This window comes from Barbus barbus, assembly GCF_936440315.1.
Source record: "Barbus barbus genome assembly, chromosome: 9".
Taxonomy (NCBI): Eukaryota; Metazoa; Chordata; class Actinopteri; order Cypriniformes; family Cyprinidae; genus Barbus; species Barbus barbus.
The window spans coordinates 14129622-14147362 of record NC_136737.1 but is presented as its reverse complement, the minus strand read 5'-3'; the positions used below and the strand labels follow the sequence as shown (position 1 = coordinate 14147362).

Here is a 17741-nt window from a genome sequence, read left to right as displayed (position 1 = left end):
CTAACAAAATCACATTTAAAAAAATTAGTAAATAAGAAAATATATATATATATATATATATATATATATATATATATATATATATAAAAAAGCCATGTAATGCCAGATATAATCCACGTCCATTCATTTAGCAGTAACCTAAAGCTCTCTACCGCCCCCTTGTGGTCGATGAATTAATACAATTACAGTGAAATTTGACTTTAAAAGTGTGCAGATGACTTGAATGACAGTATGTGGTTGCAATGGATGAAGAAAGTCCATTTCAAACACCTTTTCTTGCAATATACAGTGACTAAAATTGTTACAATAAACATGTAAATGTAATCCAGGGGTCTTTAACCTTTTTCAGACCAAGGTGAGACAGGACTCCCATTACTCCCAATGTATAAAATTAAGAATGATCTGGCCTGTAATAATAATTACTGATGTATAGTCATAAGATTTTACCATAAAGCAGTGACTTTAGTATTTTGATAGTCAGAATTTATTTGAACAGGAACTTGACCCACACCAGCTTAATTACAACATGAAAACACTTTATTCGTCTGATATTACGAGTATCTTATGGGAAACTGTTCAAAAGAGAGAAACAAAAGATATGACTGACTTGTATTTCATACAGTAATCATGAACCAGTAGATATTAAAATGGCTTATTAAGGTATCCCACCTCTTGACTTCTTAGTAATCTATGGTCACAATTACAATGCCTACTGAACATTAAGCAAAAACACAAAGATCACAAGCGTACAGCAGTTTGTTTCCAAAATAGATGGGACGATATATTCAATGTCTCATAGCATACTAGCATGCACTGAGGCTGGGCTTAAATGGAGAAAAATAGCAGCACAAGACAAATAGTGCCATGAAAGCCTGTCAATTCGAGAGTCTAGTTACAAAAGATATGTCAAAGCTTGGTGCTAGGCGTTCAAAACCCGCCCCAACTCCACCCCATTGCTTTTTCGGGCAGAGATGAAGAATATAAGGGGAAAGGCTTTGGAATAATACAGCAATTCACATTCGGTCTGAACAGCAAGCGTTTTTCCGCTCTATAACGGTTTACTTTGGGAATAAATGTACAATTACGCATCATAAAATCTAAAGGAGCTAAATGAGAGATGAAAGACTACAGGTATATGATTTAAGCTTCGAATAAATACATAAATAAATAAATACACATCATGCTTCCTTGACACGAATGGGAGTAGTTTAGTCAGGCTTATTATGGATGCATAATTATGCATATGAAAATCACCTGCTTGCATACAAAGCATCCTAAAGCCTATAAAGGCTGTTTTTTAAATTTAATTATACAATCGAACAAAATCTTAATTTAACTCTTCAAACTACCAGCATTCACAATCTGTAAAGTAATTAAGAGTCCTTGTCAGTTTGATTACATATCAGTTCAAAGGACGTATTCGTGTTTTGTAAACGTTACGAAAGCAGATCTTTCGCTAATTGGCTGCATTTGATTTTTCAGTTGCTCGTTTCACATCAAAGTGAGAATCTACGAGTGCGACTCTCTGACAGATTAAAATGTGAATCTTCCAGTTCAAATGTGATGCTAATTAATAACTGGGAGGGGCGCTTTGAAAGTATTCATCGTAAAACTAAATGTTCCTGTAGCATCTAAACGCCTAAGCTTGACAAATAACCCTGCTCTTCTTTTGAGGTTGTGTGGCAATCTACCATCTGAGCCCCTGTGTTTATGCAATGCGTTTTTTTTAGAAATTCGATAAGAATGCATCACAACAGCGATAAGAAACTTGTTAGGAAGTTGTTCATGAGTTCTAGTGTATGTATACATTATAGTCAAAAATGCATTAGTACATTATGTGAACAAGCACCTATACTACAATTCCATGAGGGTTTGCGAATTCAGTGAGGAGACTAGTATTCAGACAGGACGTATGTCTTAACCGATACAATAAATGCCATCATGCATGTTTTTTATATAGAAAAAGAATGCAACTTCCCCTTAAATTGCAAGAAATAGCTCTGGAGATGAGTTGAACCCTAGTCGTCAAAAGTATCGACCTCTTCAGTGCTTTTACAGAGATGTTTTGCTGAGGTCAACCTTGACTGGAAGCGGCCCCGCCTCCTTGCTCTCCTCCGATTGTCCAATTGTCATTGCGATCACTGGCGTCAAGTGGTAGGGGTTGACATTCTGGGTGTCATCCATGTACTCTTTATCTCCGTTGATGCTAAGCTGTAGATACAACATTGATTATCAACATTTAACTTGCCAAATTATGTATTCAAATCTATATTAGAGCTTCTTTCAAGTCACATTTTTGAAGAAGTTCATAGATAGATGAATGAAGGGGTACCTGAGTCTTGATGTGCTGCTCGGGTGCCGTGACCAGACTGGCACAGCTCAGCCACAGCATCACCATGATGGACAGGAAGAGACAAGCTGCTAAAATCCAACGCGGCAGCCCTGAGCGCCTAGGGTAAAGACACGTGGGAAGACGTTACATATTGATGATGGACACATTAAGAAATTATGACATTTATAATTTATTTATAAAAATACATACTAAATTACATATATCAGAAAGATGTTTAAAAATTTATATATTTAAATATTTACCAATAAATTATATGCATGTTAAATATGTAAATATTTTATGTAAAATATTAAAATATTCAAGTTAAATGTAAAAAGTAGATCAATTAATATTATATGCAGTTGTACCTGCACTCACATCGTTAACACATCCCTTCACACTTGAATTTTTCCCTCAGCATTTAAACAGGCTCGTATAACTCCACTTCTTAAAAAAAAAAAAACCCATTCTTAACCCAACTCTTTTAGGGAACTATAGACCGGTTTCCCTTCTTCCTTTCATTGCAAAAACACTTGAACGAGTTGTTCAATCAAGTCTGTCTTTCTCACACAGAACAACCTCCTAAACAGTAACCAATCTGGCTTCAGAAGTGGACATTCGACCGAAATTGCCTTGCTTTCTGTTGTTGAAGCCTTAAGACTTGCAAGAGCGGCTTCCAAATCTTCATTACTTATCTTGCTGGATCTGTCTGCTGCTTTAGATGCGGTCAACCATCAGATCCTCTTGTCAACCCTATTGAGAAAGGGCATCTCAGGAACCGCACTCCAGTGGTTTGAGTCTTACCTCTCTGATAGGTCCTTCAAAGTATCTTGGAGAGGTGAGGTATCCAAGTCGCAGCATCTAGCTACTGGGGTGCCTCAGGGCTCAGTTCTTGGACCACTTCTCTTTTCTGTCTACATTGCATCACTAGGTTCTGTCATTCAGAAACATGGCTTTTCATATCACTGCTATGCTGATGACACTCAACTCTACCTCTCATTCCATCCTGATGATCTGACGATAGCTGCTCGCATCTCAGCGTGTCTAACAGACATTTCTTGCTGGATGATGGACCATCACCTTCAACTGAACCTAGCTAAGACAGAACTGCTTGTAGTTTCAGCTAACCCATCGCTTCATCACAATCTCACCTTCCAGTTAGGCTCATCTACCATAACTCCTTCAAAAACATCCAGAAACCTTGGAGTTGTGATTGATAAGCTGAATGTCTCAGACCACATTGCTAAAACTGCCCGGTCCTGCAGATTTGCATTATACAACATTAAGAAGATAAGGCCTTTTCTCTCGGACATGCAACACAACTCCTTGTTCAGGCTCTTGTTCTGTCCAGACTTGACTATTGCAATGCTCTCTTGGCAGGTCTTCCAGCCAATTCTATTAAACCTCTACAATTAATCGAAAATGCCACTGCAAGATTAATCTTTAATGAGCCGAAAAGAACACACGTCACGCCTCTGTTCATAAATTTGCACTGGCTACCAATAGCTGCTCGCATTACATTCAAGACATTAATGTTTGCCTGCAGAACCACCACTGGCTCTGCACCCCTTTACCTAAATTCATTACTTCAGACTTATGTGCCCTCTAGAAGCTTGCGTTCAAGTGAACGACGCATTATTTTGCCATCCCAAAGACGCACAAAATCACTTTCACAGACTTTTTCATTAACTGTTCCCATCTGGTGGAATGACCTGCCCAACTCAATCCAAGTAGCCGAATCCATACCCATCTTCAAGAAACGGCTAAAAACTCATCTGTTCCATCTTTACTTGACCCTCTAACTCTAGCACTCTTTATTCTAATTTAATTTTATCTGTGTCTTTTTAGTTAAAATAATAATAATAATAATAATAATAATAATTATTATCTGTACTGCGTTAGGCTAACCAAGACTTGTAATAGCACTTGCACGTTGTTGCTCTTTTGTTGATTTTGATTGCTTCTTATGTCCTCATTTGTAAGTCGCCTTGGATAAAAGCGTCTGCTAAATGACTAAATAAATGACTAATATATATATGTATGTGTGTGTGTGTGTGTGTGTGCGCATGTATGTATGTATGTATGTATAATACATACATACATACATACATATACATATATATAAATAAAAAGTTTACCTTTTAAGATTAAAGTGTTTTTAAAACATTTTACTGTGACATAACTACACTAAGATGCAACTTAAAGCTGTTTGAACATTTAAACATGCCCTGACTGAAAAAAAGAGTCCCTTTCACCTTGACATGCAGCCCAGGAAGTCGTGCTCAGCAGCTGGGTCCTCGGCATGTTGGCTGACATGCTTTGCTTTCGCCCCAGGTTTTGCCGCATTCCTCTCCCCATGTGACCGCCCACCTGGAAGGATGCAGAGGCAGCACTTTCAGCATGTGGACATTGATTTTATGACCCGCCAGCTTCAGACAAACTACAGCGGCGCGGCACAGGATGTGTCGCAAATGAAAGTCAAAGCTCAAGCTCTGGTCCTTGGCTCCACTTAAATGAGCTTTCAGAGGAAAAAAAGTAAGCTGTCAGCAGCCATCTGGGGTGAAAGCGCTCACTCTTACCAGTATGTGGCCGCTGTGTGTGGGAGTTGACTTGGGGCCAGGGTTTGTCGACCACGTTGGAGCGCGGGGCTTGTAACTCAGGCAAGGAGTACTCAACCTCTGGCTGGCTCTGGGAGAATCAACAAACACAATGCCAAGGGCAGGAAACAGCATTATGGGATTTACTCAGCAGAAAGGCTTCTGAATGAAACTGTTGGGTATGTGACCGTTTTGTTGTGGTGAGGATTTCAACACAATCATGCACAGAGCGGCAAAGCAGAAATACAGCTTGCAGAGTGACAAAGATGCTATGATTCTTACAAACATACAGATGAAGAATAGCACAGTTAAATATGATGACATCGAGGGCATGTTTTAAAATGGAGCAAAAACTAGCTGATAATGCAGCTCCTGCAACATGTACAGCTGGAATGAGTAGAAACTAATTCTCAAGAGTAATCACTGATTTGATGTCATTTGCAATATTTTATGAAACTGGGTCATCACTGCCTGTGTGTTTATGGTAACAGTGACGTCGTTTAGTCGATTTCAAATAGCTGGGGTCATGAAAAAGTTTAAGAAAATTTAATTTGTTAAACTAAAATCTGAGGTATGTACAATGCGGTTTCTTTTTTCCTAAATAAATTAGAATATTAGAATTATTTCTGAAGGATCATGTTCAAGTCTTTTGTTTATTTTATTTTTTTTACATTTTATTATATTCATAAATATTTTGACAAAAAAATATATTTTACATTTTTAACCAATTTTATAACCTACAGCTGTTTTCTCAACCTTGACAAGCAGCACTGGCAGGAATATATATTTTTGTTTACTTTTTGGTTTGGTTTCACTTGGTAGCCACACCCACAGTGGAGTCTCATTGGTCCAGATCCTGCTCAACATATAATGCCTGTTTATTAAACACCAAAGATGGTCTAACTGGCTGTGATTTTGCCACTTCAAACAGCATTAATGCTCTAACAAACATACTACTACTACTAACCCTCAATTGTTGTCAAGCTGCACCCGGTAAGGACATGGAATAAGAAGGATAAATCAACATTTCGGTTTACCCCATCAAGAATCCTTAAAAGCTACAGTCTGCTGGTTCCAGGTTGAGAAACCACGCAGGAACACAGTGTTAACAGAGTCCCTCTTTCCACTCTCAATTACATGGCTGCCTGGTGGCGCTAAGCCACGCTGGTCAAACCGAGCGCTAGACGCCAACTCTGACGAGAGCAAGGGGACTACTTGACTTGAATACGAGCTTTTAAGTGGCCACATTCAAGCAGGATCCAAAGGATGTGATTTGAAATCACTCTCATTAGTCTACGACTAGATGTGTCCCATTCTGCCCTTCCATCTCGCCCTGTATGTGTAAATTAGTACATGTTTTTTCAGACTATGTTTCTTCAGTTCCCCCTTGAGATCTTATTAAAGAGAGATTTTTGCTCTCTTCCACGGAGTTCTTCTAAATCGGGTTCAGCAGAGCGGACCTCCGAGATAACCTCTCTAGGGAGGCTCATATGAACCTCCGGAAATGACCACAGAGAGGCAAAGAGACATGGTTTCTCATGTCAAGCCGCGGTAGGCGAGAGCGCAAGGAACTGTTTGGAGTGTCATGTTAGTCCAACAGTCTAATAGTCTGTAACTGGACACATACGGAGTACATTGGGATTGTACTTTTTACATATGTATAACTGACTGGTGTGTCCAATCTTAATTTCTAAAGATTAAAGGAATGGTTCAGACAAAATGAAAATGCTGTCATCATTTACTCACCCTCATCATGTTCTAAACCCATATGATTTTCTTCTGCGGGGAGAAAATCTGAAGTCTGTTTTCTGTGCGCTTTATGCAATTACTGTGAATTACAGCAATTACAGGGAGTGAAGCCTTCAAGCTTCAAAAAGGGTAAAAGTATCATAAAAGTTATTTGTATGACGTGCACTATATTGATCTTGAGAATTAAATAAGTCAGATTAATGAACAAATCATTCAAGGGTGCGTTTCATGAACAACAGCACAACTCGCTGCTTAAAGGGATAGTTCACCCAAAAATGAAAATTACCCAATGATTTACTCACCCTCAAACCATCCTAAGTGTATAAGACTTCCTTTCTATTATATAAAAAAAATGTCCTGGCTCTTTCAAGATTTATAATGGCAGTGAATGGCGGTCCAGATTTTGAAGGGCAAAAAAGTGCATCCATCCATCACAAAATATGCTCCATACTGCTCCAGGTGTTAATAAAGGCCGTCTAAAAGTGAAGCGATGCATTTGTGTAAGAAAAATATGAGTATTTAAAATTTGAAATCAACCGTAATCTCTAGCTTCGGCTAACTGTCATACCCACATTCATGAGAGTGGCGATCCAGCGGATGACGTAGGATGTAGGCATATCGTTCTGGTGAGAATATGCTAGTTTCACAAAAAACAAGTTTTGTTTACAGCAAAGGAAAACCAGTCTCCTCTTGGCTTATATTGAAATCCTCAGACATTTTAATTTACAAATCCTCATTTTGTACTTATAATTTGTGACCAGTGTTTTCTTTTGCTCTCTCCTCTGCATTTACGCATTCGTCACTTCTTACCAGAGATTAGCTTTTGGTTTGAGATCAAATTCATGTCAGATTATTGCTGTAAATAAGGAACAAGGCATCTGAGGTCTAATTAGCTATTTTTTCACTAATTTGCTGTTTTCCTTTATTTCAGATGTTTGATTCAATCGTGGTACTAGAGCACATTCACGCATGCTCACTCTTCAAAAACTGCGCTTTTATTTTTTTTGACAAACAAAAAACGTTGCATTAAATTAGTATATTTATGAAATGAAAGAAATTCTCTACGTTACTATATAGATTGCACTACATGTTAGCTTACGTATTTTGCTCAAGAACACCATCTATTAAGTCCACATGCTGTACTAACAAAAACTACATCTCAAACCACAGGCCGAGCTGTAGTTTCAATCACACAACTTTGCAATGTTGTTTGCAAATGTTCGTTGGAACAGTGTTTCGGAACTACATGAAGTGAAGTGAAGTGAAGTGACATTCAGCCAAGTATGGTGACCCATACTCGGAATTCGTGCTCTGCATTTAACCCATCCAACATGCACACACACAGCAGTGAACACACACACGCAGTGAACACACACACACCGTGAACACACACCCGGAGCAGCGGGCAGCCATTTTATGCTGCGGCGCCCGGGGAGCAGTTGGTGCCTTGCTCAAGGGCACCTCAGTCGTGGTATTGAGGGTGGAGAGAGCGCTGGACATTCACTCCCCCCACCTACAATTCCTGCCGGCCGGAGACTCGAACCCGCAACCTTTGGATCACAAGTCCAACTCTCTAACCATTAGGCCAGGACTTCCATTGCTAATTACATTGCTAATGACTTGCAAACATGTTTTGGGAGAGGCACCCCAGATTGGTTTTGCGAACAGGAATAACCTACTGACTGAATTTTGCTTTATCACACAAAGCTATTGCAAAAAAAATATATATATAGCAAAAGAGCCACTTTAATGGTGTTTTTGCATCCTTTCTGAATGGTATTTACATTGTATGGAAAAGAAAAGTCACGTCAAAAAATGTTTGTGTTCCATTGAGAAAAGAATGGGTTTTTAACAACAAGGATGAGTACAGAATTCTAATTTTTGGATGAACTAATTCTTTACATAAACAAACATGGGAAAACGAAGTCATGAATTGCAACATAGTATGGGCAATTTAGCTCTGCGAAAAGCTTGAATCTCGCAGTTCCGTTAATTGAAAGGGATGCTGTCAAAAATATTGAATCCAGATGTCCGCAAGGGATGAGAATCAAAGGGGGAAAAATGAACATCTGAGGAAGTTAATGTTGACTGGCCACAGACCAATGGAATCTTGCCATCAGTGAAAGCGGTCTGATGTGCATCTGTCACGCATTACCGCAGAACTCGCCAAAGGTGATCAATGCAGCTTACGAGACTGCCAAGAAGACGAGGCAGAGATTGTTGACTTCATAGTAAACAATCCCATTTCCCTTATTAGGAATTTGCTTGCTTTCTCCAAACTCGTCTTTTCGCATGTAGCGGCCATCCACATTGAACTAGTCCAGAATTTAAACAAGATGGCCGACCTCCTTTCAAACAAAAATCTATCGCACCAATCAGTGGCTATTCAGCAACAGAGTCGTGTTTACCCTTCAGCTCGGAGGAAATAGTCTGATTCCTGTTGATTACCTCTGAGGGACTGCACAGAAACCCTGGACAGAACAGACAAACATTAAGCCCAGACTGCAGTGTAACCAATGTCAAATGTCCGCCTGGTACTGATGTGAAACTAGGCTGGAACTAGTAAACTAGCGTTTATCTGGGGCTGGGGGATTGGGGAATTTTTATATGGCTTTTTTATTTTAATTAAAAAATAAATAAATAAATATCTGGGTTACAGGGGTACTTATGGAAGTGAATGAGGCCGATCTGTAAACGTTAAAGGAACACTCCACTATTTTTGAAAACAGGCTTATTTTCCAACTCCCCAAAAGTGAAACAGTTGAGTTTTACCGTTTTCGAATCCATTCAGCTGATCTCCAGGCCTGGTGGTAGCACTTTTAGCTGCAGCTTAGCATAGATCATTGAATCCGATTAGACCGTTAGCATTTCTCTCAAAAATTACCAAAGAGTTTCGATATTTTTCCTATTTAAAGACTCTTCTGTAGTTACATCGTGCACTAAGACTGATGGAAAATTAAAAGTTGCGATTTTCTAGGCCGATATGGCTAGGAACTATACTCTCATTCCGGCGTAATAATCAAGGAACTTTGATGCTGTGCCGTGGGTGCAGCAGGCGCAATGTTACGCAGCGCCTGAAAATACTACTTTCAGGACTACTTTCAGGCACTGCGTCATATTATTTTGAAATCATCAAAAAATTGGCCACATTTGCTTCAAGTAAACAAGGGACGACTCTTTTTTTATATTTTTTTGGTAATCACCATTTTGCCACAAAAGGTGTCGATTAAGCTAAACTTGTACATAACCAAATTTTTTCCACCTGTAAAAGCAAACAACCATATTTAACATTTAAGCCAAAAAAATTTGCATAGCACTACTCATATTCACAAACATATTGCCTGAATAATTTGGTATAAAATGTCTAAAAATACCTGTTTATGGTTTTATTTGGATATTTACATATTCCCACAAATGTTCAAATTAAATTTATTCTACTGTTACAGACACTCATGGAGAACTTGAGTGTCAGGAGAACTTCCACTGGAGAACTTCAAGCAATCAATTAAAGAGCCGAACAAGCCGATTCATAAAGAATTTTACATTTGGTTTCTACCAATCCTACTTGCTCGTTATTGGATTTTTTTCAACATGCAACTTCTGGGAAATTTGTGCAGTGCTGTGGGAAGCACTTGGACAAGGTCTTTCTGAAGTGCAAGAATTCCCTCCAGACTTTCCTCTGAACATACGTTTCATTAGTTCCTCACAAAAATCAAACGGATTATAACATAAATCACATTTATGGAGGAAACTTTCAAAATCCGGCTCACACCGTCAAGTCTAAAGTTCCATATTCTGTTTTTTATGCCGTGCTATTTATATTGCAGTTGTGCAGAGGTTCACGTAACTGTGAAAACTGCATCATCTGGGCCAAATGCACACCACAGCAGATCTGTTGAAAAACAATCTGTTTTCCTTTCTCTGTTTAGACGCCCGAGGCAAAAAGCCCATCATTAGTGCTCCACTTCCCCCAGAAATTGAGTCTCGCTATGTCGACAAAGTTCTAATTTCATATGCTCGATTTAGCACATAGGTATCGTGATGCTACCGCTAAACCTTGGGGTTTCACTGTCTGTGCAATCTCTGGTCCGTGTTAGTCCTTCACTAGGGGTGGCCGTCATCCAGCTGACCGCTAAATACAGGCTAGGCCTGCCGCAGGATGGCTGTGGAGGTTCTCTCTCGCCTCTTCTCCTGTCACAACTGTTAAACGTACATTCATCAGGGCTGCAACTTAACTGAGAAACCATGGATGGGTTTGTAATCATGAATTTCTACATTTCTATTTGTTTTGGTTTATTTAAGTCACACTTTGTGAAGTGAATTTTTTACATAACCATCTTTATTCAGAAGATGTTTTTGCGGTCGTCTAATGATTGTAGTTGGTTTAGGAACAGCAGGAATCTCAGGCTATGGATACAGTTGGATGACCTCCAGGGAGAATAAGGTTTCTGATTTAACATCACTGGTTGTTCTTTGAAGAACCAGCCCCATGCGCTCATATGATCCCAATAGTGCAGTGATGTGACCGCAACCTCTATAAAACATACCAGATCTTGAAACCAATGGCATATGAGAGTCAATAGTGGAATCTTCTACACCAGTGATTCTCAACTGGTGGGTTGCGACCCAAAAATGGGTCACAGGTCTGATCTGACAGGGAAAAAACAATGCTAAATGCAAATAATAAAACTCAAAACATTAAATGCATCCCATATATTTTGTGGCAGACAGAGGTTGAGTGGCTTGTTTATCCTTTTTAGAAAGCATTTGATGAAAGAATTTGGATAATGTCAGGTTAATTAAATATTTAATGTGTAAAAACGAATTTAAATATTACATATTTTTCATTAAATATTGTACATTATATTAAATATGTATTATTAAAATACTTTTTAAATCATGTTAATAAAATTGTTGAATAGAAGAGTAAAAAAGAACAATGTAATAAATTAAAACAATTGCAACTTTATTTCTTACAACTGGGACGTTATTTCTCAGAACTTTGAATTTGCTTCTCATAATTTCTCAAACTCAAAGTATAAAGATTGTTTTATGCAATAACTAATTTACCTTTTTTTTACTCTTGAGACGTAAATTCAGTATTTTTATTGTTAATTAAAACCAATACTATTAAACATTTTTGTTGACTGAAATAAAATAAAATATAAATAGACACTATATAAAACTTAAACAGAAAACATTTAATGAAAATTAGAAATGTTGTCTTGGTGATTAACTAACAAAATAATTTGAAGTACCAAAACAAAAACTGAAATAAAAACTAAAAAAAAAAAAAAAAAACAAACAAACAAAACTGAAAACGATTACATAAAATTACTAAAACAAATTCAAACAAAAACGTAAAATAAAAAATAAAAGCTAATTCTAAATATTAATAAATACTGTAGTATTTAAATAATACTAAAATAACACAGGGGGCCATTTTGTGTTTTCAGGATATTAGGTAAAAAAATTGTTTAACAAAACTGAACAAAAGATGGACAAACCTGAAACACAACAACCTTCCCATCATCAGCCTGCAGGTAGAAAGTCCAGGTGGAAGAAATGAAGCTCTGGGCGGAACTGACGATGTCATTGCACCAGCTAGACACGGCATCCATAACAGAGATGGGCTTGGGCCGGTTGGTCAGGGCCTTGAGCTGCAGATCAAGCCGAGAGCAATTTAATGGAGTTTGATAGACATATCAAAACATCACTGCAACCCCGAAAGGAAACAACCGAGAGTCGTACCTTCCTCCGTTTAATCTCCGGCTCAGCGGGTTGGCTGGCACACCCTGTGCTGCACGCCTCCTGCTCCAACAGTTTACTGTAGGCCTCCTGGCACGCTGCACACACACACACACACACACACACACACACAAACAAACGATACCTGTCAGATGGCTCCATCTCCATTCAACCCTCCCCACGGTCAAGCAGTCATCAATATCAACAAACATCTGAGCAGCATCCTCCAGCACCAGAAAGCGCAGGATTGATTTTCAATAAAACAGCTTCCCACAGACAGCTCTGTTTGCCACTAGCACACAATACCATCTCTAGATAAAAATGAGCACTATCAGCTTGTCTGCACACTCTATAGTATATGTCCTTGGGCTATGTGCACTTCATTCTAAAACATTAGCGTCGTCAAATGCATTTTGACAGGCAAAAAGATAGTTTTTCCTCACTTTGAATTTGTACTAGAGCACCAATTCGATATATTTTAGTGGTTCTTAAGCGGCGTTTGAGTCCTCCTGGGAAGTTTGTACTTACAAGCACTGGAATCATAATTACGGCATGCGTGCGTTTAAGAGATTTCAGATAGAAAAATAGGACTTTAGGTATGGTCAAAACTTTCCTTATTCTGCTCATTTTTAGCAAAATATTCTACGATTGGGAATTCCGCAATAGGGTGACAGATAAGGAGCGGTCACATTTACTGTTGTTTGTACACAACACATCGATTCGCTTCAGAAGGCCTTTATTAACCCCCATGTGGTGTACTTTTTATGATGGATGGATGCACTTTATTAGATTTTAAAATCTCAACAGTCTTCCACTGCCATTATAAAGCTTGGAAAAGCCAGGACACTTTTAATATAACTCCGACTGTATTCATCTGAAAGAAGAAAGATGCACTATATTGCCAAAACTATTGGGTCACCCCCTTTTAATGAACATGTTTGACTACTTTAGTAATTTCTAGGAGTACAAATCTTAATGTTTAAGCATATAATGATATTCTAGGGAATTGTGTGCTTCTAATTTTATAGCAACAGTTTGGACAGGACCCTTTTCTATTCTAACCTGACAATGCCTCTGTGTATAAGGCACGGTTCAAAAAGACATGATTGATTCAGTCAGTGTGGAAAACTTGACTGGTCTGCAGAAAGCAAAGTCCTGATCCCAGCTGAACTCCTCTGGTGTGACTTTATATCCAGACCTTGAGCCAAAAACTCATCACCAAACACCAATGACTTGTATAGACACTATAAGGACAAAAGTGTTGGGCCACCCCCTTCTTTAGAACAGAAAAAGGCACTAACAAAACTGGCAACAAAGATGGAAACAATTAATGTATTTACAAATTATATTTCCATCTCTGTTGCAACAGTTTTGGAAGTGTCTAAAATGACAGTACCATTATATACAAGTCATTGGTGTTTGTTCATGAGTTTTTGGCTCAAGGTCTGCATATAAAGTCACACCAGAGGAGTTCAGCTGGGATCAGGACTTGGCTTTCTGCAGACCAGTCAAGTTCTTCCACACTGACTCAATCAATCAGGTCTTTTTGAACCGTGCCTTATACACAGAGACACTGTCATGTTAGAATAGAAAAGGGTCCTGTCCAAACTGTTGCTATAAAATTAGAAGCACACAATTCCCTAGAATATCATTATATACTTAAACATTAAGATTTGTACTCATAGAAATTACTAAAGTAGTCAAATATGTTCATTAGAAGGGGGTGACCCAATACTTTTGGTAATATAGTATATATACTCCTAGGATGGGTGAACTATCCCTTCAAGACGCAGTCACATTTACTGTATCAAATTCTTGTGGGTGAAATGCAGTGAAATATGGGACATTTTAACGTGAAGGTGAAAGAAACACAAAAAATGTAAAGGATTTTGAATGAATCTCAATTACACTGATAATATCAAACCTTCACATGGTAAATTTACATGAAATACCAAAACAAAACTAATTTACATAACTAAGTCCAAATCATTGTGCAGGGAGTTGAAAAACAAATTTGTTCATTTACATTAACTAGCTGAACAAATCTTTTCACAAGAATGAATTTGGATGCTGCATGAGTAAGAGGACCATTTAGGACAAACTAACTCACTAAAAGTTAGTAGTGTTGGCACTTTTAGTTAGATACCTCCCAAAACTGGTCAAAATAGTTAATACCTCCCTGGCACTCTTCCTTGCTGGTATTGATGCCTGTATTTCCATTCACAAACTGGCAGATGGAGTAGAGCCGACAGCCACGGTGACAAGCATTCATGATGGAGTCCTGTAGGAACAAGGTAAAGGCTTCATTCAGAATTAATCTTTTTGTAGAGCGATATGTAACTTCAAGAATAACTTTAACTGATGTTCAGATCCACAGGGAGGTTGTGGTCACATGGAGGTTTTCTCAAAGGATGTTTTATGCAATATCCAAGATGAGTTCTTCAAAATCATTATGCAAGATGTGACATGCACACAGTTTTTCTAATGGCACATCAGAATCGAGGATTGATTGTGGGTAGAGACAGCAGAGCACTGGATGATGTTTGAAGATGGAAGGGTCAAGTGTGGTGATTCAAACCCATGGAAGGTCGATTCATGACCTTTAAGAGTAACTGAAGTCACCTGACCCTGCAACGACCTTCAGTATCAGCTTCAGAATTGACAGGAAATAACAACATTTGTTGAGGTGGGAAGTTTCCTCAGTTCTATTTTTTCAAATACTGGACAAATGACTCCTATGAGCCGGTTCTTTTTAGCAAATTAAAAATATACAGCACAATCCACGTAGTCTGATTATCTAACGAATTATATGATTCACAAAAGCCAGTTATCTTTAGTTCATCAAAACCACTTATGAATTAGTTGGAGTGGTTATTGAATTGCAAGAACTTTATTACTTCCATTATGTTCCACTTGAAATAAATTACGATTCGTTTCATTATGAGCTTTGGTGGTATTCTATAAAAATTAATGAATTAAAGTTGCATTTTAAAGTCTCTTAAACACACCTTTTGCAATACTTAAATGAAACATATCAATAGTTATATCTGTTCTGTTGATATCAAATTAACTCATTGTTTTTAAGGGCAGTTACAGATAGAATTTAAGGGTGTTTTCACACCTAGTCCGTTTAACCAGTTTCAAACGCTCTCAGAGCGGTTCAGCGTGTATATGTGAACAAACCATGTGATCTCAGACCCCCCCAAAAAGGACCCAAAAGCGAACCGTACTCAGACCACCTCCGGAGGTCGTTTGTGGTTCGATATCTTCATGATATGCGAAAGCAATGAGATCCCGGTCCGCTTTGGGTTTCGTTTCAACATGTGTACCTGGAGGCTTGCCATACCTGCAGCCATGTTACTTCACTGCTGTAACAACAGAAAAAAAACTTTTCACCATGGCAGGTCATGGGGTTGTGTGGTCCTAGGAGGAGAGTTGTGCACTTATTGAAATTTGGAAAGATGATTACATTAAACGCCAACTCTCCTCAACCCATAAAAACATAAAACACAGCAGTTGTATATAGCGTTGGAAGAAAATGTTCTTTTTAGTTGCTATCCTTTTCCGTTTTTTCAGATGCTTTCCTTTAGTTCTGCTTTGTCTGACTCTTTCTCTGTTTGTCATTTGCTTCAAAATGTGCCACATCCATGTGATGACAACGTGAAGACACCATCTTGAATACGCAAAATCCACTGCTGCAAAGAAAGCTGGGGTCTGAGTTCTTATAAAGTTGTGGTGTGAACAAGAAAGAGATCTCTTTCATTGCCGAAGAGGATCGAAAAAAGAACTGGGTTCTCTTTTGAATCAAATAGATTGTGAACACCAAAAGGACTGAGGTCATTTTCGGCTGGTTCCCTTTAAGTGAACTGGATTTGGTTCTCTTAAAACAAACTATGTGAAAAGACCCTAAGAATAAGAATCGTTAAAATCAATTCTCATCCCAACAGATGAACCACCTCTAGTGCAAAGTGTAAGAAAAATAAGGATCTCAGTTTCTAAATATATTCTTAAAAAACAATTCCTTCACATGATTATATACAAGCCAAACGACCGTAATTGAACGGCGTCGCCCTCGGATATGGAGCAAATATCAACCCACGTCTTTACAAGCGTTTATGGGCCAACATCAAACAATAGAGATGCGCTCGCGTGCTTCTATCGCTAATTTTGCGCATTTAGAACGTAGAACGTTCGTTGCGGTTTAAACACATCCGAATTGACCGTTACATTCATGCGTCATAAAGCATCGTTCTCGGCCTGTTCTTGGTGGATACAAAGTAACGTTAACGTTTCCATGCGGTGCCAGGAACCGGGACACAGAAATCGATTAATAATTGGCTCGAGGTGCTGCCAAATAATGCTCCCATCTTTGCGCAGTGTCTTTGCGCAGAACAGTTTTGTGTCAAAACGAAGCACGCGAGCGCATCTCTATAGCGATTTTCAATTGCAGAACGACTTTATTTATTCACATCAGCAAATGGCTGCGACTCTGCTGAACCAGTAGTAAACCAAATTCCTATTAAACGCATTTTTCCACAGGCCGTTACAATATATACTACAAAATCATCTGGTACGTGGCACTTACTTTGGCGGGGCTTTTGTTTTTGATGGACATCTGGCATTGCTTCTTGCAGTAATTGATATCGCCCAGTTGGTTATCAAACAGATCAGATGATGCCGCCGCCAACGCCACCAGAATCAGAGGGACGAGCGCGGGAACGCCGCGCACCCTGCCGCCGAACTGGAGCATCTTTTTCCGCAGGATTCGGTGCACTGGCGCGTCTGCGGGGTTCGGTGCGTCTCGACCGGTCCCTGTCGTTGCTGCTTCGGATCGGCTGTCAGCCTCGTGCCTTTGATGCGCCGTGTCGTCACTCCTCACATCATCACGCACGCGCTGCGCGTCTCCAGCCAGTGCATTGCATTGCAGCAGATCGGGTATAAAGCAGTGGATAGAAACAACAGGGGAAAATGTGTCTTTAATGTAAATGTAAAAAACAACACATATTACCACATGAAATAAAGTTCTAATTGGGATGACTCTAAAGATCTTACTCGGCCAGCAATTAAACAAATTAAAAACAATAATAAAAAATTAATAATTATAATTAACTTAAAATAGTATTTTATATGTATAATTTATATCATACTATCTAACATAAAATTGCAGATTTCAATTCAAAAGTAAAAAAAAAAAATACTTCTGTTTTTCTTATAAATGCCTCATTTATATATATATATATATATATATATACACAGTGAGGTCAATAAGTATTTGATCACTCTGTGATTTTGCAAGTTCTCTTACTTAGAAATCA

General features: G+C 38.6%; 1 protein-coding gene across 1 annotated transcript; it reads right to left on the bottom strand.

Annotated features, from left to right (window-relative positions):
* Positions 1 to 472: 472 nt before the first annotated feature.
* Positions 473 to 17720, bottom strand: tmem59l (transmembrane protein 59-like). The gene is made up of 8 exons (XM_079425133.1): positions 17012 to 17720; positions 14602 to 14707; positions 12430 to 12524; positions 12186 to 12338; positions 4912 to 5020; positions 4588 to 4702; positions 2333 to 2450; positions 473 to 2211 (listed from the first exon to the last, which is right to left on the bottom strand). Exons 1-8 carry the CDS (start codon positions 17174 to 17176, stop codon positions 2053 to 2055), a joined length of 1020 nt encoding a protein of 339 aa, XP_079281259.1. The 5' UTR covers positions 17177 to 17720; the 3' UTR covers positions 473 to 2052.
* Between the last annotated feature and the right edge of the window lie 21 nt (positions 17721 to 17741).

Excerpts from the sequence above, each read along its gene's own strand:
- tmem59l (XM_079425133.1), bottom strand. The coding sequence starts at position 17,176 with ATGCTCCAGTTCGGCGGCAGGGTGCGCGGCGTTCCCGCGCTCGTCCCT. Across the intron at positions 14,708-17,011 it reads AAAACAAAAGCCCCGCCAAA|GACTCCATCATGAATGCTTG; the intron begins GTAAGTGCCACG and ends TTGTTCCTACAG. Across the intron at positions 2,212-2,332 it reads AGCAGCACATCAAGACTCAG|CTTAGCATCAACGGAGATAA; the intron begins GTACCCCTTCAT and ends TTGTATCTACAG.